General features: G+C 52.0%; 3 protein-coding genes across 5 annotated transcripts; 2 read left to right on the top strand and 1 right to left on the bottom strand.

Moving 5' to 3' along the window:
• The first annotated feature begins 5,806 nt into the window (after positions 1–5,806).
• LOC116872375 (keratin-associated protein 10-12-like) lies at positions 5,807–6,628 on the top strand. 2 transcript variants are annotated; one of them, XM_032865544.1, is made up of 2 exons: positions 5,807–6,226; positions 6,335–6,628. In XM_032865544.1, exons 1-2 carry the CDS (start codon positions 5,807–5,809, stop codon positions 6,626–6,628), a joined length of 714 nt encoding a protein of 237 aa, XP_032721435.1. The 2 variants fall into 2 exon arrangements, with proteins under 2 accessions (XP_032721435.1, XP_032721434.1); XM_032865543.1 differs by having other exon boundaries at positions 5,807–6,628.
• A 3,899-nt stretch (positions 6,629–10,527) lies between these two features.
• On the bottom strand, positions 10,528–10,978 carry LOC116872374 (keratin-associated protein 12-1-like). Of its 2 annotated transcripts, XM_032865541.1 has the most exons (2): positions 10,844–10,908; positions 10,528–10,765 (listed from the first exon to the last, which is right to left on the bottom strand). In XM_032865541.1, the coding sequence occupies exons 1-2, from the start codon at positions 10,906–10,908 to the stop codon at positions 10,528–10,530; spliced, it is 303 nt and encodes a 100-aa protein (XP_032721432.1). The 2 variants fall into 2 exon arrangements, with proteins under 2 accessions (XP_032721432.1, XP_032721433.1); XM_032865542.1 differs by having other exon boundaries at positions 10,528–10,978.
• A 2,224-nt stretch (positions 10,979–13,202) lies between these two features.
• On the top strand, positions 13,203–13,634 carry LOC116872373 (keratin-associated protein 12-1-like). Its single transcript, XM_032865540.1, has one exon. It carries the CDS (start codon positions 13,320–13,322, stop codon positions 13,632–13,634), a length of 315 nt encoding a protein of 104 aa, XP_032721431.1. The 5' UTR covers positions 13,203–13,319.
• Positions 13,635–23,539: the final 9,905 nt, after the last annotated feature.

Below are 23,539 nucleotides of genomic sequence, written 5' to 3'. Positions count from 1 at the left end.
CCCTGATGGCACCAGAGGGCCACCACCCCAACGCGGGGCCTGGGTTCGTCAGGGTGCGTGTGGTTTGCCGGTGAATCAGAGTTCCCACGGGAGGCTCCCTACTGGGATGGGGATGGACCGGGGTCAAAGTCCGGGGGACAAGCAGGCCATCCCTGTGTTGTTGCTCCAAAGGACACAGAAGGGGACCCCGGGGGGAAAGTTGACCCCTGAATTGCTGTGAGGCTCTGCCGGCCCCCAGAGCCCCCCACATGTGTCTGGGCGTGGTCTGGGCTGTGGGCTCTGTGGGGTCCACCACTGAGATTCACGACATAGAGGGGACCTCTCTGCTTCTCCCGGCCTCAGGTTCTGCCTGTCGGGTTGACTTTCTTTGTTCTTGCTATAAATTAGGGTTTCTTCTGCATGTGCTTTCTTGTCCCCCGGCTCGGGGGTAAGGTGGCTGGGAGATGGGGGTGGGGAAGGGAGAGAGAGATTTCACTGGAAAACCTTTCCTGGCCCGACAAACAACCGTGAACTGTTGGGGCTACAGCGGGGAAGTGTTTCCACATGGCATAGAACTATTTTTAACCAGAGAAGTGTTTTGTTTCTCTTCCTGTTGTACAAGAACACACATGAAGTATATAATGGGGTTGGTATGAACTCAGTCACCCCGAACCCAAATATTTACATTCCAGGTGACTTAGTCCCGCTCCCAGGTCTGTTGGACCAGGTGCCAGCACGTACCCGGGAAAGAATGCCCTCCCCGAGCCGAGCCGGGGATGGCTGGGGGCTCCGGAGGGGGGGTCCCATGAGGCCTTTGACCCTACTTGGTGGGTGAGCCTGCTGAGAAATCGCGTGGGGATCCATCCCTGTGGCCCTCGCTCTGCAAACACTCAGCCTCAGGCCAGACCCATCCGGCTGCATTCCGTGAATGGACATAGGACACAGGTCACACAGCAAGGCACTCCTCTGCCTCCTTCCCTGATGGTCGCCCTGGGAAACCTAAGCCCGGGTCACCACCATAAGGCGGGGCTACCCCAGACACCCCCCTAGCTCCCCTACTCCGACCTTCCCCCCCAGCAGTGGGAGGCCTTCTCATCTGCCCTTCCTACTTTCCATCAGTAGTTCTTGTTTTAATTTTTATTTTTTTTAAGATTTTATTTATTTGACAGAGAGAGAGCGAAAGAGGGGACACAAGCAGGGGGAGTGGGAGAGGGAGAAGCGGGCTTCCCACTGAGCAGGGAGCCCCATGTGGAACTCGATCCCAGGACCCCGAGATGGTGACCTGAGCCAAAGGCGGACTCTTAATGGCTGAGCCCGTCAGGCGCCCCTCATCAGCCCTTCTTATTTCTATTACTTCTGTGGTCAACCTTGACTGTTCCCAGCCACGTGCGGGGGCGGGAGAGGGAGGAGACAAGCTGAGGCTTATTCCTCTCTACTCTGCAGAGGTAGGGTCCCCCCCCCCCCCCGCCAGGGCGCCCCGCCCCGCCCCGCGGGAATCAGAGCGGGGCAGTTGATCTGTATCTCCGGCTCCAGCCATGGGCCTTGTATGCAGTAGGGGCTCCCTGCAAGTTTCACTGAGAAAAGGGGCTGTTTGGGCTTGAAGGAAAGAACTCTTACTTGGATTTGAAACCCAGAAAGGAATCTGGTGATACCTGAGTAACTTAGGCACCTTGGGTTAGCGTGAGGGTTTCTGGTAATTCACATCGCCTGGTGTGTGACGTTCGCAGTGGGCACGTTTGGGGCAAAGTGCTGAAGAAGACACACATCCTAGACAGGTCACAGGTAATCAAGACTCAGAGCTCATCCGAGGATAAAGATTCAGGGCGCCCGGGTGGCTCAGTGGGTTAAGCGTCGTGATCCCAGGTCCTCTGATGGAGCCCCGCATCGCATCAGGCTCCTTGCTCAGTGGGGACCTGCTTCTCTTCTTCTCCCTCGCTCCCTCCCCGTGTCCTTGCTCGCTCTCTCTCTCTTTCTCCCAAAAAAACAAATAAAGTCTTTAAAAAAAATACTAAAGATGTCCTATGATTTTATGTACCTCTCAGCAAAAATACCACCGATGGAGGTGTTAGAATGTGGCATACGTTGGTGAAATAGTTATTCATCTTGTCTTGACGTGGGCTATCGTGTTGGAGAGACCAGATTTATATGCATGAAATTAATTTTAAAACCAAAACAGTCCACTAAACTATGAACTCCATGGTTTGGCACAGGAGACAGAGGGCATTGGGACCCAGAAAGGAGAATGGCAGTTGGTGCTAAGGGAGATGGGGGAGGTTTGGAAAGAAGATGATGTCATCTGAGCCCTGGAATGGGGAAGCTTGGGACGTGGAGTCATGGGGAAAACTCTGAGGTCCAGCATGGAGAGGGGAAAAGGGTGGGGTGGGCACAGCAGGAGCAGAGGGCACGGAGGGGACGGGCGTCCAGCAGGCATGGAACTCTCCACACACGATGGCATCTCACGCCCGTCATGGCCCCAGGAGTGAAGCAGGTCTCCCAGCGGCTGAGCTAATGACAAGGACACAAGCCTGAGTGGTGGACTCGGGAAGAGCCTCCAGGGGAAACAAGTCCAGAGCGGGGTGGGCAGACCAGGGAACCGGTAGAAGGTAAACAAGGTGTGACTTTAGGTCAAGCCCAGCCTAATCCCATGAGGAGCACTGGAGTGTCCCCCACACAGTAAGGAAACTTGGCTGGGGGACCGTGGGAGGCCGTAGATACCCAGGCACAGAGGACCCACTCAGCTGTGCGGTGACAGCAGTCCTCCCAGGAGAGCCGGGGGTAGAAGCAGACCCTCACGGAGGTCAGGGAGGCACGCAGGTGCGGTGGGCGACAGGGTCAGAGAGCATCCGGGAGCGGCACAAGTGACACTGACCGCAACGGCAAGCTTGTATACAGTAGGAGTTCAATGGTTGCGCGGATGGAGTATCAGAAACACGTGAAAAACGATTCTGGTCCCTGCAGAGGACACTGTGAAGAATGAGAAACAGGGTCCCTGACTCTGAATGAGCACTTCTGCATTTTCCATTCAGTGAACAATTACTTACTTTTTTTTTCACTTGTTAACTTTAAAAAATAAAACTGCTAGTTATTTTGCCAGCCAAAGATGGGTGTATTTGGGACTAACAGAGAATTGCTATGTGGGATAAGCTACAAGAGAAGAGAGGAGGCTGTTTTACAGAGGAGTGGGGAGGGGGTGGAGTTTGGGACGGACAGAGAAACAGAAGGTCCATTGCGGTAAACTGGGAGCTGGAAATGTAGAGGCTTTTCTCATTGGCTGGGCTGTTGCCTGGGAGGAAAAAACTTCCTCCTGCTGGGGTAGTAAAGTAGTAGCTTCTCTTCCTGCTGGCTTTGCAACTGGAGATGAGTGGTAAGGCTATCAGCCCCCATCTGCCCAGCCTCCCGCCCAATACGTTTTAGTGATGTTTCTTTTTATTGATTTTCACACATGGCTTTCACTACACCCAACTACTGGGTAAAAGGTTTGGTTGTACAGTAAAGAGACCAGAATTAAAACAGGAAATGCAGAACCTCAGTGAACTGTAGAATTTTTCAATTATCTTGTGTTCCCTTTGTTCTACATTAAGACGGATAGATAATAGGTAGAGAGGCAGATGAATGGGTAGATAGAGATGGTATGATAATGTCATAAGGAAGAATAAGGCAAAAAACAAATTAGGAAGAAATAATATTCACAACTGGTACCACAGAAAATATACCATATCCCTAATACTTAAGAGCTGCCCAAAATCAGAGAAGAGACAGATCAACAGTTGAACCCTACCTCACGCCATATACAAAAATCAACTCAAAGTGGATCAAAGACCTAAACATAGGAGAGAAAGCTATAATACTCTAGAAAGAAAACATAGGGTTAAGTCTGCATGACCTTACATTTGGCAACAGTTTCTCAGATATGACACCAGAAGCACAGGCAACAAAAAAAACCACATGAATCAGAGTTCACAAAATTTAAAAGCTTTATGTATCAAAGGATGCTATCAAGAGAAAAAGACAAGACAGACTACAGAATGGAGAAGATATTTGCAAATCATAACTCTGATAGGGGTCTAGTGTCCAGAATGCATAACTCCTGTAACTCAACAACAAAAGGACAAACAACCTCATTAAAAATGGTTTAAACATTTGGATAGACATTTCTCCAGAAGGAGAAACACAGATGGCCAAAAATACTTGAAAGGAAGCCCAAAATCCACTGGGCATCAGGCAAAACCAAAACCAAATAAGATGCCACTTCACACCCAGTAGGGTGGCCACAATTTAACAAAGAAGAAGAAGAAAGAGAAGAAAAAGAGAGCAGAAGCAGTGCCGGGGAGCATGTGGAGAAACGAGAGCTTCGTACCTTGCTGCTGGAAATGTAAAATGTTTTGGGAAACTTGTAAAAAATTCAAACAGAAACTTGACAAAAATGTCAATAGCAGCATGATTCCAAAGAGCCAAAATGTGGAAACGACCAAAATGTCCACTGACTGAGGAACGGAGAAATAAAATGTGGTGAACCCATTTGCTGGAATATTACTGAGCCAGGAACAGGAGTGAAGCACGGGCACGCACTACAACACGGACAAGCCTGGAAAACATCACGCTCAGCGACTGGAGTCAGACATAAGAGGCCAGGAATTGTGTGATTCCTTACACGTGAAAGGTGTGGAATAGGCAAGTCCACAGGGACAGAAAGCAGATTAGTGACTGACGGGGACTGCAGAGGGACTCCTTCATAGTTCAGGATTTCCTTCTGGAGGGATGAGAAGGCTCTGGATCTAGCTGGTGATCACGGTTGCACAACATTGTGGCTTTGCTAGACGTCACTGACTTGTATGCTTTAAAATGGATGGAATTATACATTTTATATGTTATGGGCTCAATCCATAAAAATCATGCCTGCTGGGGATTTCCAGGAGTGAGGCCCCCATACTCAGCAGCACTGGAAACTATTAACGGTAAATTTTAGTTGATCTTACAGGTAGGACATTTATGTTTTAATTTGACGAACTTCATTAATGAGTTCAGGTAGTTTTCCATTTTGTTTGTGATTCTTTTGTAGCCTCTCCTGCCTTGGTTGTAAGGACTTTAAAATTTCATATTCACCTTTCCTCCATCACGCATCCTGCCCATATTTTCTGGCCATTCAATCACTTCAATATATGTGCCAAGGAGATTCCCTTTGGGCTTTGATGGAAATGACACCAATGATGGTAGTTCGGGGACAAGGGGAGGGTTCTAAAGCCCTGAGTTTCCAGCCCTCGACTGTCTCAGGTCCCCAGTGCACACACATTGCATGTGTTCTCTCGTCAAGTTTTCCTATTTTGTGCATGTCTTACCCTCTCAACGGCCCTTGTAGACACTTGACAGCTGGGCGTGCAATGGCCCTGAGAGTCTTCCCCGAGTGTTCACACATTGATGGGGCTGGTCTGCGGGATCCCGATCTCACACCAAGCCCTGCAGGAATGTGACCTTAGAAACCATGGCCGTCCTTCAGCAAAACCTGCCTCCAATATTCTCCACAAGTTTTCTGGAGATCAACAAAGAACAGACAGGAAAACAGAGTCCTACAACATCCTCACCATTTAATGAGTAAAAACTAATTGTGGAAAATAAACCAGCACTAACGAGGTCTTCCCTGTTACCAGCTCTCAGACCAACAAGGAAGGAAGGCGTGGTGAGCCGATGGCTGGGACAACACACACACACACACACACACACACACGCTGGAGGGTATAAAAGCCGACAGACAAACCAGCACCTTACACACTCACACTCACACACACTCACACTCACACTCTCAGCCTCCTCCAGCCCCACCGCCCCCACCATGGCCGCGTCCACCCTGTCCATCTGCTCCAGCGACCGGAGCTACGGCAGCCGCGTCTGCCTGCCCGGCTCCTGTGACTCCTGCCCCGACTCCTGGCAGGTGGACGACTGCCCAGAGAGCTGCTGCGAGCCCCCCTGCTGTGCCCCCACCTGCTGTGCCCCCACCTGCTGTGTCCCCACCTGCTGTGTCCCTACCTGCTGTGCCCCCACCTGCTGTGCCCCCTCCTGCCTGACCCTCATCTGCACCCCTGCGAGCTGCGGGTCCAGCCCCTGCCAGTCAGCCTGTACCAGCTCCTGCCAGCCCTCCTGCTGCAGCTCCTCCCCCTGCCAGGAAGACTGCGGTGTATCTGTCTGCTGCAAGCCCATCTGCTGCACCCCTGTCTGCTGCAAGCCCGTCTGCTGCACCCCTGTCTGCTGCCAAGCCTCCCCCTGCTCAGCCTCCTCATGCTGCCAGCAGTCTAGCTGCCAGCCCTCCTGCTGCAGCTCCTCCCCCTGCCAGGAAGACTGCTGCCAGCCTGTCTGCTACACCCCTGTCTGCTGCAAGCCCGTCTGCTGCACCCCTGTCTGCTCCGGGCCCTCCTCCTGCTGCCAGCCCAGCCCCTGCTCCTCGTCCTGCTGCAGACCGTCCTCCTGCGTGTCCCTGCTCTGCCGCCCCGTGTGCAGGCCTGCCTGCTGCGTGCCCGCCTCCTCCTGCTGTGCCCCCACCTCCTCCTGCCAGCCCAGCTGCTGCCGCCGAGCCTCCTGCGTGTCCCTGCTCTGCCGCCCTGTGGGCTCCCGCCAGGCCTGCTGCGTGCCTGCCTCGGCCCAGAAGACCTGCTGCTGACCAGCTTGAACTTCTGCCTCCGGCGCTGCTGTCTTTGCTCCTGGGCACAAATGTCCTCTCTCAGGAGCTCTGACGTCCAAGACCATCCTCTGCCCGTTGGTGGACACGCAGCTGCTGCCTACTGGGGACTTGAACATGCCACCCATCCTTTCCTGAGAAGAGATGCCCACCAGTCCCTCAGTGGAGGGGGACTGCGGCTCCCCAGGAACCCTCTTCTGTAGGGTCGGTGGCTCGTATTCCACGTGACAAAGGCCAATCGCTATAATCAATAAAATGTTTGTGTCATGACCTAGAGACCAGTGTTTGTTTTCTCCTCCTCCTCGGAGCCCAGAGACCACTCCAGACTGGAGCTCTTTCTGGTGGAAGCCAACAATAAAGACATATTCTCAAACTCCAAGTTCAAAGTCCCTGAGAGATGATGAGGTCTGAATGTGGCTCTGCACACTCCATGTCCCTTCCCCACCCTGTGGCCTTCCCCACAGTGACGAGCCCTCCCTGGGCCAGGGGAAGGGGTGGGCGTGGTTGCACAAGGCTTAGACCCTGAGGGGACTTTGGGGTCTAGCCCATGCCTGGCCCCCTACCCATGCAGGTTAAAGGTGAGCTGAGGAGCAGCACGACCTAACTGGTGGGAACTTGAGGGTCCAGTACCTGGCACCACGCCGACTCCCTCGGAGAGAGGTGCCGCCCAGAGGAATGCCTGCATGCTGGTCTGGGCACAAGGGCTGATGCCCTGAAGCACAAGCAAATCCCTGTAGGCCCCCAGAGGGGTGCAAGGGTCAGTTTAGACATCATTCATTCTACTCAAGACTTCAAGGTCTGACTGGGGAGACAGGGAGAAAAAGATGCCTTGTTGACAAATCCTCAGAACAGTGGAAGATGATGAGCCTGCAGTCTCAGTGGACCACAAGTGCTAGAGAGTCAAGCGGGCACCAGTCAGACCAGCCAGGTCAGCATCAGGCTCCCTACTGACCCCTTGTGCCAGGAACAGACGGAAGAGGCCCCCAGGAGCAGAGCAGCAGAGGCCCGGCAGGCGGGAGGAGGAGCAGAAGGTATCTACCTCTCCACAGCGGCAGGCTCCGTCCCCTGCCCCAAGTTAGCTCTACCCCAGGGAGGTGGAGACGGAGCAAAAACCTCAGGGGGCCTTTAAAAAGAAAGGGGCTGGGTTGCAAACCCACCTTGACTCTTAAATCCCTCAGTCTGCCTGAATTTACTGAAAACCTGTACCCATGGCTTGCTCGTTTGAAGAGAAATGTGACCACCTGCACAGGTAAATGAACAGGGACCTCGATGGATTCTTCACGGCACAGAGTTAAAGACGTGGAGGAAGCTTCCACCGCATCCGTAACCAAAGACTGAAGGGCAGGGATGTAGACTCCCGTGGACACCAGCAAAGCACAGTGTAGCCAAAATAGCGTGTGGGAGGGATGGGCGGGGGGCCTGCAGGACGCTCCCTGGCTCTCGCCCAGTGGCTCCAGAACATCTAGGACCTTCTGACGGCTCCTGCAGGAAAGTCGGTCACAGCTGGAAAAGGCATGGCCGGCCACCGGTGGCCAGGCTGCTCCTGGCCAGGGCGTCTACGTGGTCGGCTGAACTGCTCACAGATGGGGCGTCTACACAGCCAGCTGGACTGCTTACAGATGGGGTGTCTACAGTCATCAGACTGCTCATAGACAGTGCCTAGTCGATCAGCTGGACTGCTCACAGATGGGGCGTCTACCCATTCAGCCAGACTACTCATGGAAGGGATGTCTACACTGTCAGTCTGATTGATCACAGGTGGGGCATCTACATGGTCAGCCAGACAGCTCATGGAAGGGGTGTCTACACAGTCAGTCTGATTGATCACAGGTGGGGAATCTACATGGTCAGCCAGACCACTCACAGAAGGGGTGTCTACACAGTCAGTCTGACTGATCGGAGATGGGACAGCTACGTGGTCAGCCAGGCTGCTCACAGATAGGGAGTCTACACGGTTAGCCGGCCACCAATGCCCAACGGTGGAGGGAGTGGTGGAGTTGGAGGTGACAGGAGTCTTTACCTTGGGAGGCTTCTTTAACACGTGTACACAGGCGGGGACAATGCTAGATGCTCTGAGACCCTCCAGATCTCGGGGAGCCCTTCTGTGGGCAGCTCCCAGGCCCCGGATACCTCCATAACCATCATGTCTCAGACCGGGATGGTCACTGCCCTCAAAAGCATCACTGAGGACCCAGGGCAGGCCTCCCCCGCTGTCTGATGGATGGTGCCATGGCTGCTGGTGTGCCTGGAGGGAGGGTGTCTGCAAGGTGAGGGCATGACACGCAGGGGCTGGACACCCATGACGGTGAGACAGGTGGCCGGCATGGGGTCTACATGGACCAAGGATGAGGCAGAGCTGTGCACAGTAGGTGCTCTGAGAGTCCCTCTGAATTTCCCATCACGTATCCCGTGACCTCACGATAGTGGACATTTCCAGATCTGTGGATCCGTGATCCCGTCGCAGGAAGGACCCCCCTACCCGGCAGTGCTCCTCTTAGACTATTTCTTGGTTCTCAAATAGCTCCCCACTGGCACCCTGGTGTGCCCCGGCTCCCTTGAGCTGATGATTGTGCACGCTCTGGGCATCTCCCACCTCCCGCCCAGGGCGGCCCCAGCATCCTTGCTCTTCGGTGGCCCTGGGTCACACCATAGGGGCTAAGCCCACGCTGTCAGGGGCAGGTTCTGGGCCAGGTGCCCCGACCCGGAACAGTGCAGGCTCCGCGCATGGGCACACAGGAGGGCAGCCACCCAAGGCTCTGCCACGGAGAGGCTCTGTCTGTGTCGTGGCCCCCAAGACAGACTGCACACACGCTGGGTCCTCCCAGAACACCTGCACGACCGGTTCCCTGTCCCTCCCAGCCACTAGCAGTGCCACCTGCTCTGTGGGCATCTACAAGGCCAGCAGAACTGCTCACAGGCAGGGAGTCTACACCATCAGCGGGCTACCATTGCCCATGGAGAGAAGGAGTTGGAGGTGACGGGGCTCCAAGCCCGCAGCCCAGTGTCCCTCTTCCCACGGCCTCCTCTTCCGTGGCAGCCCTTCCTCTCCCTTCTCCCACGTCCCTGGGATGACGTGAGCCCCCAAACCAATCCAGGACGGCTCCCGGGGCAAGACCCTCAGTTCACTCTACCTGGGGAACTGCTGTGCCTACAGGGCTGTGTTTACCGGTTCTGGGGATGAGGGTGTGGACATCTCCGGGAGCCACGGAAGTCACCCACAAAGCCCTGTCCCCCCGAATGGGAGAAGGAAGAGCCCTAACTCGTCTGTAGGGAGTACACTTTCATTTTGAGCTGGGTTGGCTCCGCATATTGGTTGCTGAGCAGGGGACCTTTTTACCTAAAAAGGGTCAAACCCCAAAGTTAGGGATTCACCCTCAGTACCCCCAGCAGAGTAAGAAATAACCTCGCTGGTTCAAGGGACCAAAGGGGACCAAAGGAAGCCCAGGGCCCAGAGGCCCTGAGCTAGGAGCTCCCACTCACCCAAGAGGCCACCCCTGAGTGGCCGGTCCCCCAGGGTACAGACACCTGGTAACCTGTGGCCTGTCCGCAGAGGGAGCGTTTCTGAATTTTGGGAGCCATGCCCGGAGGAAGCAGTTCAGGGACAGGCATAAAGGAGAGACGGTGCACACACTCGGTGGGTTTCAGATTACTCTGGAATTTATTAGACTTTTGTGCAGGGCTGCAGAGCTGGGCACTCCACACCAGCCAGAGACACTGGGGGCGACTCTCCACCTGGGTACAGGGGATCAAGTGACTTTGCTGTAAGATGGTCTAGTCGGGTCCGGAAGGTCTGAAGTGGGTGATGTCTGGGCTGCCTGGTAGGAGTTGGGAGAACAGCTACTTCTGACAGCACGGAGGAGGGGTCCTAGGAGGCCGTGGGCTCAGCAGCACGTAGGGGTGCCGCAGGGGACAGGCCTGCAGAGCAGGGTGGGGCAGGAGGGCTGGCAGCCCCCAGAGGACTGGCAGGAGGGAGCCACATACACAATGGGCTTACAGCTCACGGGCATGCACACAGTTGGCTTGCAGCTCACGGGCACGCACACGGCTGGCTTGCAGCTCATGGGCACGCACACGGCTGGCTTGCAGCTCACGGGCACGCAGCAGGACGTCTGGCAGGGGCTGAGCACATAGCAGGACGTCTGGCAGGAGCTGGGCACGCAGCAGGACATCTGGCAGGAGCTGGGCACGCAGCAGGACGTCTGGCAGGAGCTGGGCATGCAGCAGGCCTGCTGGCAGCCCGTGGAGCAGCTGGACTGGCACATGGTGGCGTGGGGCTGGAGTGGAGTCAGGGTGGAGGACGGGGCTGGTCTGGAGGCTCCTTCCCCAGGCAGCCTTTATACCCGGGCTGTGGCATCCTGGCAACAAGCCACACGGGGGCCTTCCTCCGGTTTGCCTGATTGTTTTCCTCCTCCTGCTCCTCCTCTGTGCGTCTCTTCCTGGAGTTTCCCGGTGGAAGCGACTCTGTTCAGGAAGCTCTGTGACAGCTGGAGGCTCAGTGTGACCCAGCAGCCCCGTGATTTCTCGACTCAGCCCAGCTAGGATGGTGAAGGACCATCGGCTGGGGACAAGGGCCCCCATATCAAGAATTTCCAGGTCCTCCCCGAGCTCACGTACCCTGTCCTCTGTCCACACAAGCACCATCCTGCTCGCCAGACCGGGGATCCCTGTTTTGATTTGGAAATTCTGTGATCCAAAAGGCCTTCCAAGGGACCAGAGCCCAGTGGCTGGGCTCCTCACTGGGGACAGCCATGGCCGTGGCATCCACCATGTCATCCGGTCCTGGCTTTGTGCCAGGTGCCACGCTGTCAGCTTGTCACTGACTAGTCACCAGTCTTTGCCGCCAACCAAGGGGTAGGGGTAGCCCACGTACACGGATGCGCGATTGGATTCCGGGATGTGTGCGCGCTCTCCCACTGCAGCCAAGAAGCAGGCGTTTGAAGCTCAGTTTCACTCTGGGTCTGCGGTCATTACCATTGTTCCAAATTATGCTGGGATTTTAGGGGTTTTCTGGGACTCTTGGATCTGTAAGTTAGAATTTAAAAAAAAAAACAACCAAACAAAACAAATGTTGGGGTATACCTGGGTGGCTTAGTCGGTTGAGGATCTGACTCTTGATCTCAGCTCAGGTCTTGATCTCAGGGTTGTGAGTTTAAGCCCTGCACTGGGTTCCAAGCTGGGCATGGAACTTACTTGAAAAAAAAAATGGGGGAATTGCCCATTATTACTGCTTCAATATCATTCTCTTCTTCTCCGTGGGTTGAAATTTTTTCTTGTTGGACTGCCTGATATTGTCCATAGACCCCTTCATGATTCTTTTTGTAAAATTTTTAAATATTTTATTTATTTACTTGACACAGAGAGTACAAGCAGGAGGTGCGGCAGGCAGAAGGAGAGGGAGAAGCCGGCTCCCCGCTGAACAGGGAACCCCATGTGGGGCTCGATCCCAGGATCTCTGGGATCATGACCTGAGCCGAAGGCAGACGCTTAACCGACTGAGCCACCCAGGCGCCACCCTCTTCATGATTCTTAATTCTGTTCTCTCTTCCTCCGATTCGGTGATTCCTACTGATGTGTCTTCACATCGACAGTCTTTCTTATTCTGTCGGCCGGGACCGCGAGGCCTGGACTCACGCTGTGTGGTCTGCACTTGTCCCCCTGCACCTGCTGCCCAGTGCCCGCACCGCAGGATTTCCCCCTGTTTCGGGAACGTGCCCGTCTCTGCGCTGGTGTCCTCACGCCCCCAGGGCTGCTTCTGCTTGGAACCCCACCCCTCCCCCCGCCCCAACATCCCCCACGTCGTGCCTGCTCAGCGTCACCTCCACACACAGGTCCCCAAACCACTCGTCAGCACTCCCATTCCTCTCCACCTGCTGAGCCTGTTTCCTTCCTGGGGCTCAGTCCATCCTGGCATCATTTCATGCGTTAACTTTCATGCTTTTGCTTATTCATTGCCCCACGAGGCTCACGAGGCTAGGACGTCTCTATAGCCAGCACACAATATACATTTGTTCATGATCAAATCAATGATTGTATAGATTACTAGAAGGCAGAAGCTGGTCAACTTTCTACAAAGGAAAGAGAGTAAGTATTTCAGGTTTTGCAGGGGTTTGGTCTCTCTCATAACTGCTCCACATTGTACTGCAAGCCCTAGACAGCAGGTAAGCAAATGAGCGTGGCTGTTTCCAATAAAGCTTTATTTACAAAGCAAGGAGAGGGCCAGATTTGTCCCACAGACTGCCCTGGTTCCCAGTTTGCAGATCCCCAGTTTAATGTTTTCCTGTGCAAAATAGAAGCTCAAGAAGCATTACTGCCTCAAAGTCACCACCGACGGCTGTGAGACAAAAAGGAATAAAGGATGCGATACCTAGTGGGGCCAGCGGTGCTCTGTGCGCAGTACTGGTCTGGAGAAACAGCACAAGCCCACATAAAGGCAAACCAGAACATCCTGTTTACAGAAGAAGGAATTGGCCTCTCAGCCAAACTCATTATAGTGGAGCAAAACACAGGGGAGCACATCCCACGACAAAATGTTGGGGAAACAACTATGAGGAAGTCAACAGCTGTGCTTCTGTGTTGCCAGGACGCCTACTGCCCGGGTATAAAGGCCGCCCAGGGCAGGAGCCTCCAGAACTCACCGCCCTCCTCCCTGACTCCACTCCAGCCCCACGCCACCATGTGCTACACCAGCTGCTCCACGGGCTGCCAGCCGGCCTCCTGCACCCCCAGCTCCTGCCAGACGTCCTGCTACGTGCCCATGAGCTGCCAGCCCACCGTGTCTGTGCCCGTGAGCTGCAGGCCCGCCATGTCAGTGAGCTGCAAGCCTGCCGTGTACGTTGTCCCCTCCTGCCAGTCCTCTGTGTGTGTGCCCGTGAGCTGCAAGCCCCTTGTGTTCATGGCCTCCTCCTGCCAGTCCTCCGGGGGCTGCCAGCCCTCCCGCCCCACCCTGCTCTACAGACCCATCTCCTGTAGCACCCCGTCCTGCTTCTGACCGGGATTCCCCCCACAGCTGTTCCCAGGGCACAGGGGCCCCACCTGCACCCCTCCTGGGGCAAGTCTTCAGTGGCCTCTGGGTTCTGCACATGCAGATGAAGAACGTGCCCATCGGCCCCTCAGAAGCCCATGGCGAGGATGTGGCAGGATGACCCGGATCCCTCTGTGACCCAGCATACCCCTGTGGGAGGCCTAGTTTCTGGGGTCCTCTACCTCCAGCAGGAACCAGCCCTGTGTGACCCAAATAAATCATGCTTTCCTCATGCAGCTTGTCCCTGGTTTATCTTCATGTATTTCCAAGTTCTTTTCTCGAAGACGTATACAGCCATGAGCAGAGCAGCCGCTCCTCAAAGAGCCCTCCCTCCAACAGCTCAGCTGAGGTGGGGAGAGGGTCCGTGGAGGGTGCAGGGGGAGATGCCGTTCCCACATCCAGCACCTGAGACTCACCTAGTAGATGGGGAAGGGCAGCGGAAAAGCTACCCCCACGGAATAGGGGATGGGAATCGGAGCGTGACCACAGGGAGGGCAGGGAAAGCTCACATAAACCCACCCCAACTACAGAGTGAAGTCTGGCCATTGCAGGGAAGAGAGGCAGAAAGGGAGAAAGCCTCACCCTCCAAGACCTGGGCACATAGGGCCCGCTCACAACTGACCTTGGAATAGGACAATGGAGCTCTCCTGGCTCCCACTCAGCTTGGCTGGTACCGCTGCAGGAGCAACAGCAGTCACAGGGTGGGGGTTGGGTAGGGAGGAGGCAGGCATGTGGAGAGGTACCCTCCATGTGCCAGGCACGCAGGGATAGCTGAAAACTTAGGGCAGAGCAGGAATGCTGTGCCTCCAGCCCTTGCCCTAAGCATATGGCACTGGAAGCCCACCACAGAGGAATCCAAAGTCTTAGGTACCTTGAAGGTCATCGCAATAATGACAAAACCCAAACCAAGGTCAGCATCTGAGCAGGTTGATCCAAAGTTCCCCCCCAACCACACTGATGACCTGACAGAAGAGACTCACCCATTTCCCAGAGGAAACACTTTTTATGTCCATTTAAATTAATACACGATATCTGGTTTCAAAAAATATATTAGAAGACATACAAAAAGGCAAGGAAAAAAGATCAATCTATTTTCAAGGGACAAAGCAATCAACAAAACTGGACTCAGAAATGACCCAGATGTTAGAGCTATCAGACAGAAACAGCAAAATAACTACGACGAGTGAAATAGGTCAGACAGAGAAGAGCAAATACAGTTGACCCTTGAACAATGTGGGGTTAGGGGCACTGACCCACTGCAAGTAAAAAATTCACATATATCTTTTGACTCACCAGAACCTGAACTACTAATAGCCTACTGCTCACCAGAATCATTACTGATAAAATAGTTGATTATGTTATTTGTCAGTATATTATATGCTGTATTCATACAACAAAGTAAGTTAGAGAAAAGAAAATGTTATTTAAAAACCATAAGGAAGAGAAAATACATTTGTAGTACTGTACTGCATTTTTTAAAAAAATCCATGCAGTTCAAACTCATGTTGTTTAAGAGTCAGTTGTACAGTATGATCTCATTTATATGTGGAATAAAATAATAATAATAGTAATAATAATTCCAGAGGTAGGGGCAGGGGGTATGTGAAATGGGTGAAGGTGGTCAAAAGTTACAAACTTCTAGTTAAAAGACAAATGAGTTGGGGAATGTAATGTACAGCATCTCTATAAGAGAAAAACATTAAGTTAGTTTGTTTAAAGAGATAAAAGACAGAACTATAAATATGAGAACAGAGTAGAAGAAACAAACAGAGTTGAGGGAAACAAAGAAAACTTCTAGAAATAAAAAAAAAATCAAGTAATAAGAATTAAAAATTTAGTGGAAAACTTAAACAGAATATTAGACATAGCAGAGGAGAGAATTAGAGATATCAGGAGGGAGAGCCAAAGAAAATATCCTGAATGCAGCAAAAAAAGTTTAATAAGTAGCAAATATGTAAGAGAAGTTAAGAGATGTGCTAAATGATTAGGGGAGTATGTGTAGTAAATTCATAAATAAAAGCATGGGAATGATAAATATTAAATTTAGAATAACAGTTACATTCAGGATGGACTAAAGCATTGAGTCATGTGGGGGATGTAAGGCTTCAAGTTAATTAATTAAATAACTAAAATTAATATGTTAAATAATCAAGGGTAAAACATGCACTACATATACAAACAGAAGGCGAATTTCAGCAGAGAGATGGGCACTATATGAAAGTGTCAAAAAGATTATGTAAAAATCAAAATAAAATATCAATAAATTCCTTCAATGGGCTCATCCGTAGACTTGACACAGCCAAGTGTGGAATTGTTAAATGTAAAGATAAGTAAGTAGATATATCCCATATTAAAACCCAAGGAGAAAAATAGTAGGGGAAAAATTAGTAGGACAATATTAAATCATCACTAATGCATGTAAGTAAAGTCCCAGAAAAACAGGAGAGAGAGAATAAGCCAGAAGAAATATTTAATTTCTTAAAATTTATCATTTACTTTCTAAAAATAATGAAAGACATAAAATTATAGATCCAAGAAGCTCAGAGGACCTCAAGCAGGATAAATATATCAGCCCCCCCACTCCTACAAAAAATAATGACCTGGACACATCATTAAAAGTTTGACTATAAAACTGGAAGAGAAGAGGAAATCTTGAAGGCATCTACATGAAGAAGACATGCTCCTACAGAACAAAGATAAGAATTTCTTCAGAGTCTAATTAGAAAGCATACAATTCAAAAGACAATGGAAAGATATCTTTAAGATACTAAAAGAAAAATCTGTCAACTGTATGAAGGTTTTAAGAAAGCATCTTTAAAAATTAAAGTGAGGGGAACCTGGGTGTCTCAGTCCATTAAGCATCTATCTTCAGCTTAGGTCATGATCCCAGGGTCTTGGGATCAAGCCCCGTGTTGGGCTCCTTGCTCGGCAGGGAGTCTGCTTCTCCTTCTCCCTCTCCCCTCCTCTCCAAGCTTGTGCTCTCTTGCTCATTCTTTTTCTCTCTCAAATAAATAAAATCTTAAAAAAAAATAAAAATTGAAATGAAATAGACACTTGCTCAGATAAACAAAAACTGAGAGAGTTTAACCACAGACACGCACTATCAGAAATATTCAGAAAATTTCTTCAAGCCAGTGATTGGCTGGCTTGGAAAAAACAGCTCTAGAAATGATTCTAGAGAGAAGCTCAATATAATAAGCCTTACAAGATAATGGCTATCTAGAGCAGACACCTTCCCAGTGCACCGGGGGTTCTTCACATGTGTAGAAGTGAAGGAGACAACACCCCCTCAGACGATGTGGTGCGGAAGTACACTGCTGTGGAGTCCTGACACTACAGACGGACCGGTAATAGCATTCGGAGGTAGGTCGTGTTCTATTAAAGGTGTAAATTATAAATTCTCGACCAACCCACTCCAAAAAGATGTGGCCAAAAGTAGATGAGACCAAAGTAGAGATGAAATGGGAAAATTAAAAATAATAAACCTGAAAAGAAGAGAAAGAGAGAAAAGAACAGTCGGCCCAAATAGAACACAACCTGCAAGATGATATTTTACATTTGACTATATCAGCAACTTCCATTAAACGTAAAAGGTCTAAATATCAAAATCAAAATTAGAGGTATTTAAATTGGATACGAAGGCAAGACCAACTATCTACCAGAAATCCCACTTTAAATATAAAACCATAGTTAATTATTTCATATATATGTTTCTATATACACTTATTACTACATATGTGTTAAGCATGATGTGTATGTTTATGTATACATATATAATATACACATAAGATACTCAAATGTATTGTTGGTATTATCATTTTGAACAAATCATTATGCCAAATCAATTAAAAATAAGGAAAACAAAAGTTGTTATTTTACCTCCACTTACTCCTTCTTCTTTGTGCTTCCTTCCCTTATGCAGACCGAAGTTTTGGACTTATATTACTTTCCTTTTCTTAAGGACCTTCTTGCAAAGCAGGTTTACTGGTAAAAATTTCCCTCATACTTATTTGTCTTAGAAAGTCTTTATTTTCCCTCCACTCTTGAAGGATAATTTTTCAGGGTATAGGATTCTTGGGTGATGGGTTTTTTTCCCTCTCAACACTTTAAATATTTCGCTCTGCTCTCTGAGGAGAAGCCGCTGTAACTCTTGTCTGTGGCCGTGTGCAGGTGAGCTGGTTTTCCTTTGGCTTTGGTCAGGACTCTCTCTGTCTCTGATTTTCCACAGTTTGGACATGGCGTGCACAGGCGTAGTTGAGTTTTGCACTCACGCTGCTTGCGTTCTCCAAGCCCCCTGGGGCTGCAGTTCAGTGTTGGATGGTGGTTGAGGGAATTCTCAGCCACTCTTGCTTCAGGGATGTCTGCTGCTTTCCCTCTCGCTTCTCCCCTGCTGTTCCCACCGCACAGAGGTCACACCTTCCGTGGCATCCCATGGTCCTTGGGCATTCTGTTCCAGTTTTTCGTCTTTGGTTCCTCTGCCTTGTGGGTTTTCTGGTTTCCATTGGTGTGTTCTCCAGTGCAGAGACGCTTTCTTACCGTGTCCAGTCCACTAGGGAGCCCATCCAAGGCTGTCTTCATCTCTGTCCAGTGTTGTTGACTCTAGAGTTCCTTTCTGGTTCTTTCTGAGGATTTCCATCTCCGTTTACATCCGCCCGTCTGTCCTTGCGCGCCATCTGCTTTGCCCATCAGAGCCTCCAGCATTCGGCCAGGGTGTTCTGAATCCCCAGTCTGATGGTTCCGACACGTGGGCCACGTCTGGTTCTGGGGCGCGCTCTAGCTGAACGTATGATCTTTAGCCTTTTGTCCTGTGATTTTTGTCTCGATAGCCAGACACGAGGACCTGGGTGGAAGGAGCTGCCGTAAATAACCTTCGTATCGTGGTGGTGAGGTGCTGGGGGAGGGACGCATTCTGCAGTCCTGCGATCAGGGGTCAGGCCTCCGGTGAGCCTGTGCCTTCTCGAGAGTTTCTTAGTCTTCCCCCCTTACATGAGACAGGATGGCTAAAGGGGCTGAGCAGGGTATTTCCCTTCCTGTGGGTTAGTTAGGCTGATAAACACCTCGGTGCTTAAGCTCTGGTTAATACTTTTTCCTGAGGGACACTTGTTAAGAATGCTCTGCTGTGTTTTAAGGCAGTCCCTTTACTGCTCACCCTGCCAGAAGCATGAGGGGTTTTTCCTCCACCACCAAGAGTTCTAGGAGATAAAACTCACAAAAGTGCAGGAGACCTCCCCCATGACTGGGTCCCCTGAAGTTTTTAACCTCTCAGGCGTGTCTACACCGAGCATCCAGCAAGTTGTGAGTTACGTCCAGGTTTCCCTGTCCTTGGCTCCAGCCCCAGCAAACTGTGATTCTCCGTATTTGCCTGTGGGCGCCTTCCCTTTGAGGGGGCAGTGGTTTGCCCTGTGACCTCACTTCTCTTACAGATCTAAGAAGAACCATCGATTTTTCGATTTGTTCTGCTGTTTACTTGTGGTTAGGACCGAGTGGTGACTTCCAGCTTCTCCCGTGCTGGACCAGACTATCGCACTCAGAGAAGAGCCCCATGCAGAGGTGCTACACAGTCAGTGGGACAGAACTACATGGCCAGCTGTGGCTAGCCAGTCTCTATCGCCAGCACGGGAGCGCATGAGTGCCGGAGCCATGGGGCAAGGAGAGGAGGCTATGCTCCTTCCTGAGACCCAGCTAGCTACCTGCGGTTGCTGGGTACCCCACCTTCCAGCTATAGAAGCCTGTTGAAGGCCAGTTTGGAGGTGACATCTCATGAGAAGGGACCACCGTCCTCCAGAACACCGTTAGGCACCCCACATCAGTGGCCTTGATATGGTATTGAGTCCACGATAGGTGGAAAGCATGAGTCTGGAAACCAAGGGATGGCAACGAGGAGGGTCCCTATTTACCATTTCGGGGAATTTGCATATACCGACCCCCACCCCTGTGAGCTCTACGGGTTCATAGATCCTGGTTCCCGAAGGAAGACTATTCCCGAAGTGGGTACAACAGGAATCCCACTGAAGTAAGTATTAAGTTTTTCTGCGGTTTATAGGTTAGTGTTTCAAACTCCTATGAACGCTCCCAGTATCTACATTACACAACGAGGACTGATAGTGTCTGTCCACACATGGTTCTGTGAGGTGCTCATCCTTCGGTTTGCTCCACCGCATAAACATCAAGGACTTCTTCACACCTACATGTATACATCTACCCTGGGTTTTTTTAGTGCCCGTGTAGATTTCCTCAACAGAGATGCTAAAATAACATTCTTCCTCTACTAATAGTCTTCATCCCCTCCCTTCTGTTGTGACTGCTGCTGTCACAAACAATGTGACCGTAAGCATGTGCATCTTTGTGCAAGGGCTTCTGTTGGGCTGATTCCTGGAAGAAATGCCACTTTTTAAAGGAAGAGGCCATGTGCTGCGAAAGACCGGCTGCCCCGGGCTGTAGTCAGAGCCCAGCAGAGCAGGCGTCTACCACCAGCCCTGGTCCCCACTGCGACCTCCTGCACCACCCTGGCTCAGGGGACTCTTGGAGACAATGGATGAATTGACAGTAGACGTTTCCAGAGCGGACTGCCCTGCCACGCCTCCCCGCGGACAGCCGCCGCAGACACCTGGCCGTTTGGAACCTGCAGTCACTGAACCCGGGGACTGCCGGCTGCCCCTTGGCTGAGCAGCGCTTCTCACATTGGTGTCCAGTAAACACACGGAGCCCAGGAGCCCCCAGGCTGGCGCTGCAGCAGTCCCGCGGTCACCAGTCCCCCAGGCGAGGCTGCCGATGACGGACAGGGGCCGGCAGGGCGCCCCCAGGGAGCGCACTGGGTAACACACACCAGCGGCACCCGGGTGCTCCGAGATCCCGGCCACCGAAGGCGGGGCTCTGCAGGGGAGGAGACAAGGCTGCCCCTTGAGTGGGTGGCCTCGAGAGACACTCCTGTCTCTTGTCCCTTTCCAACGGGCGGTGGGGCTGACCTGGAATCAGGCTTCCCTCCTGATATCTCCTCCAACCTGTTTTGTCCATCTCTGGTGAAGGAGGCGCTGCCTGGCAACCAGAGAAGGGCAATGACGTCCTTGGACTGTGCGGTCCCACGCCCCTGACACCTGACCCTGCCAGACGGCAGAGGCGACGGCCCTCCTTAAAGGAAAATGAGTTCTCTAAAGTCACCGAGGGGCAGAAAGGGGACTTTGGGAAAATCTTGCGGGGGGCGGGGGCAGCAGATGCCAGATTTTTCGGTTCTCAGAAAGAACCTTTCTTCCCAAACCGGCAGGATTCCTTGGGCAAGCGGACAATAGGTGTTAAGAAAACTGTTTGAAATATGATCCATTCCCTTTACTGTCTAATCTGTAAAGCCACAATGCAAACGAGAGACGTGCTTTGTAAGTGCGCATAAAACAAGGCGGGGCAGCCCACTGGGACACGCCACTCACCTCCCGCATCTCCTTCCATAAGAAGCTGTTAATAATTTACAACTTAACTAAGAGTTACTGTTGACACAGGGGGGAAGGGCTTTTCAAAGAACGGCTTGGATCACCAGGCAAATAATCCTAGATAAGCATTTGCTTACCCTGAGACTCAAGTTATCTTGGAAACTTTAAGGTATGCCCTTGGGAAAGTTCATCTGACTGCTCCCTTCTCACAGCAAACTGGCACCAAACAAAACAAAACAAAACAAAACCCAAAACAACAACAACAACAACAAAAACCAAGGAGAAACCCCACTGGTTCACACAAGGGAGACCGGGTGCTTTCAAAAAGTCCTGGTCCCAGACTCAAGAGAGAGCAAGCGTTATCTTTGCTCAGAGCTGCACGACAGGCCTCAGGGATCCCTGCCGTCCTGTGGCTCAAAATCCCTAGAAAAAGGAAAGAGAAAGAAGTCATCCCACATTTCCCACTCCCTAGAGAACCACTGTTCAGACTCTGGTACATTAAAAAAAATTGTTGTGTGTGGTGTGTATTGCGGTGGGAAGGAGTTTGTGCTTCTTCAAAGTTCTTTTTATTTTTTTTTTTAATTTTTTTTATTTATTTCACAGAGAGAGAGAGCACAAGCAGGGGGACCGCAGGCAGAGGGAGAAGCAGGCTCCCCGCTGAGCAGGAAGCGCTATGAGGGGCTCGATCCTAGGACCCTGGATCCCTGACCTGAGCAGAAGACAGATGCGTCACAGACTGACCAACCAGGCGCCCCTCTTACAACATTCTAGTCATGCTGTTGGTTTCCCTTTTTTTTTTTTTTTTTTCACAAGCCTTGCTTGTCATATGGACCAAAGAGTGAAAGGGATCGCTAGGCTGGCAGTCACCACCAAGTGTAAGCTGTCGAGACCGTTTGCGTGATTAAAAAGATTAGGGAGGGAGCCTAAAGCATGATGATTGGAGACAGACCCAGGCTTCGGTGGTGGGACGTCTCTCCAGCACCACAAAAACCCCGAGGAGGACGGTTTGGCCTTGGGATGAGATCTCCGCTCATGACTGCTCTCCCCAGATCTCAGGCTGGTGTTTCTGATCATTTCTGTGATGTTCTAAGAGGACGGGAAGGTGTGATTTTTAACCTTTGCAATCGAATGGCTGAAACCCCCGGGACAGACTCAAATCCCACGAGCAGCTCACGTGGCCTCGTTTTCTCCATTGAGACCTCTCTTCCCTTCTCGGTGAGATCCTGGCCCTGCCTTCGTGCTGCTTCTTGGAGCTGACGGCAAGGAGCTCCTGACCAGCCGCTGGGACACGCCAAGCCAACAAAGAATGAGCCTCAGCCTCCCTCACCAGGTGCTGTCGGCCGGCTGGGCTGTTAGGGGTTCTGTCCCAAGAGGATATGCTGGGAAGGCTGAACTCCCGGTATCCTTGAAAGTGACCTCGTTTGGAAATAGGGTCTTTGTGGAGGACGTCACGGTGGGTTAGGGCCTGTCCGTAGGAAGTGCCCCAGGAGAAGAGAGCAGTTCTGACAGAGACGCGGAGAAAAGCCGTGTGAAGAGGGGGACAGGGATGGGAGCGAGGCAGCTGCAAGCAAAGGGACACTAGGGGCTGCTGGCAGCCACCAGAGGCTGGAAGAGGCACGGAAGGATTCTCCCCTACAGGTTTCAGAGGGCGCACGGTCCTGGGGCCACCTTGATCCTGGCCTTCTGGCCTCCAGAGCTGTGAGACAATAAATGTCCGTTGTTCTGAGCCCCCTGATATGTTCTGCTCCGTCATACCCGGGACACGGACACAGACGGTGAAGAAGAGAAAGGGCAGGACAGGGTCTGTGAAGGTGGTGTCCCCTAACTGGCCCGTGGGACCGCAGGCCCCTGCCCGCTGGGGGAGCTGGTGCCCCCAGGAGCTCCACAGGTTGGGGGAGGGGCTCCTGCAGCATCCTTCCTCCCAAACCTCAGTGTGGGGCTCCCTGAGCCAGGGTAGCTGGATCTCGGGGTTCTGACCCTCCGCCATGGGTCCCCAGGGGCCTGTGCTGGGGTGGACATGAGCAGAACAATTCCCAGACAGGGACACCGGCGGGGGGCTCATTCAGTTAAGTGTCTGCCTTTGACTCAGGTCATGATCCCGGGGTCCTGGGATTGAGCCCCTCAGCAGTTCCCCCTCTAGAACAACCTTCCCCACCCGTGTCATGTATTCTCTATCGATCTCTCTCTGTCTAAAATAAATAAATAAAATCTTTTAAAAAAAGGGTCAATTCCCATACGAGCCACTTTGCTGGAGGAACACATAGCAGCCTGGGAGGGGGTGGCCCCCGCCAGGGCAGCTGGCCTGATGGGCACCATGAGCCGTGCAGGGCACACCCCCATGGCCACGTCCTCAGGCCCTGGGTGACCTGCTTTCATGGTCCAGGGCGGGAACTGCAGCCTGGACAGCAGGACCCGGCACAGGAGGGAAAGGCCCTGAAATCACGGTCCTGC

Source organism: Lontra canadensis, unplaced genomic scaffold (genome assembly GCF_010015895.1).
Source record: "Lontra canadensis isolate GAN:19392208 unplaced genomic scaffold, GSC_riverotter_1.0 scaffold29, whole genome shotgun sequence".
Classification (NCBI taxonomy): Eukaryota; Metazoa; Chordata; class Mammalia; order Carnivora; family Mustelidae; genus Lontra; species Lontra canadensis.
This window is presented reverse-complemented; position numbering and strand designations above follow the sequence as displayed.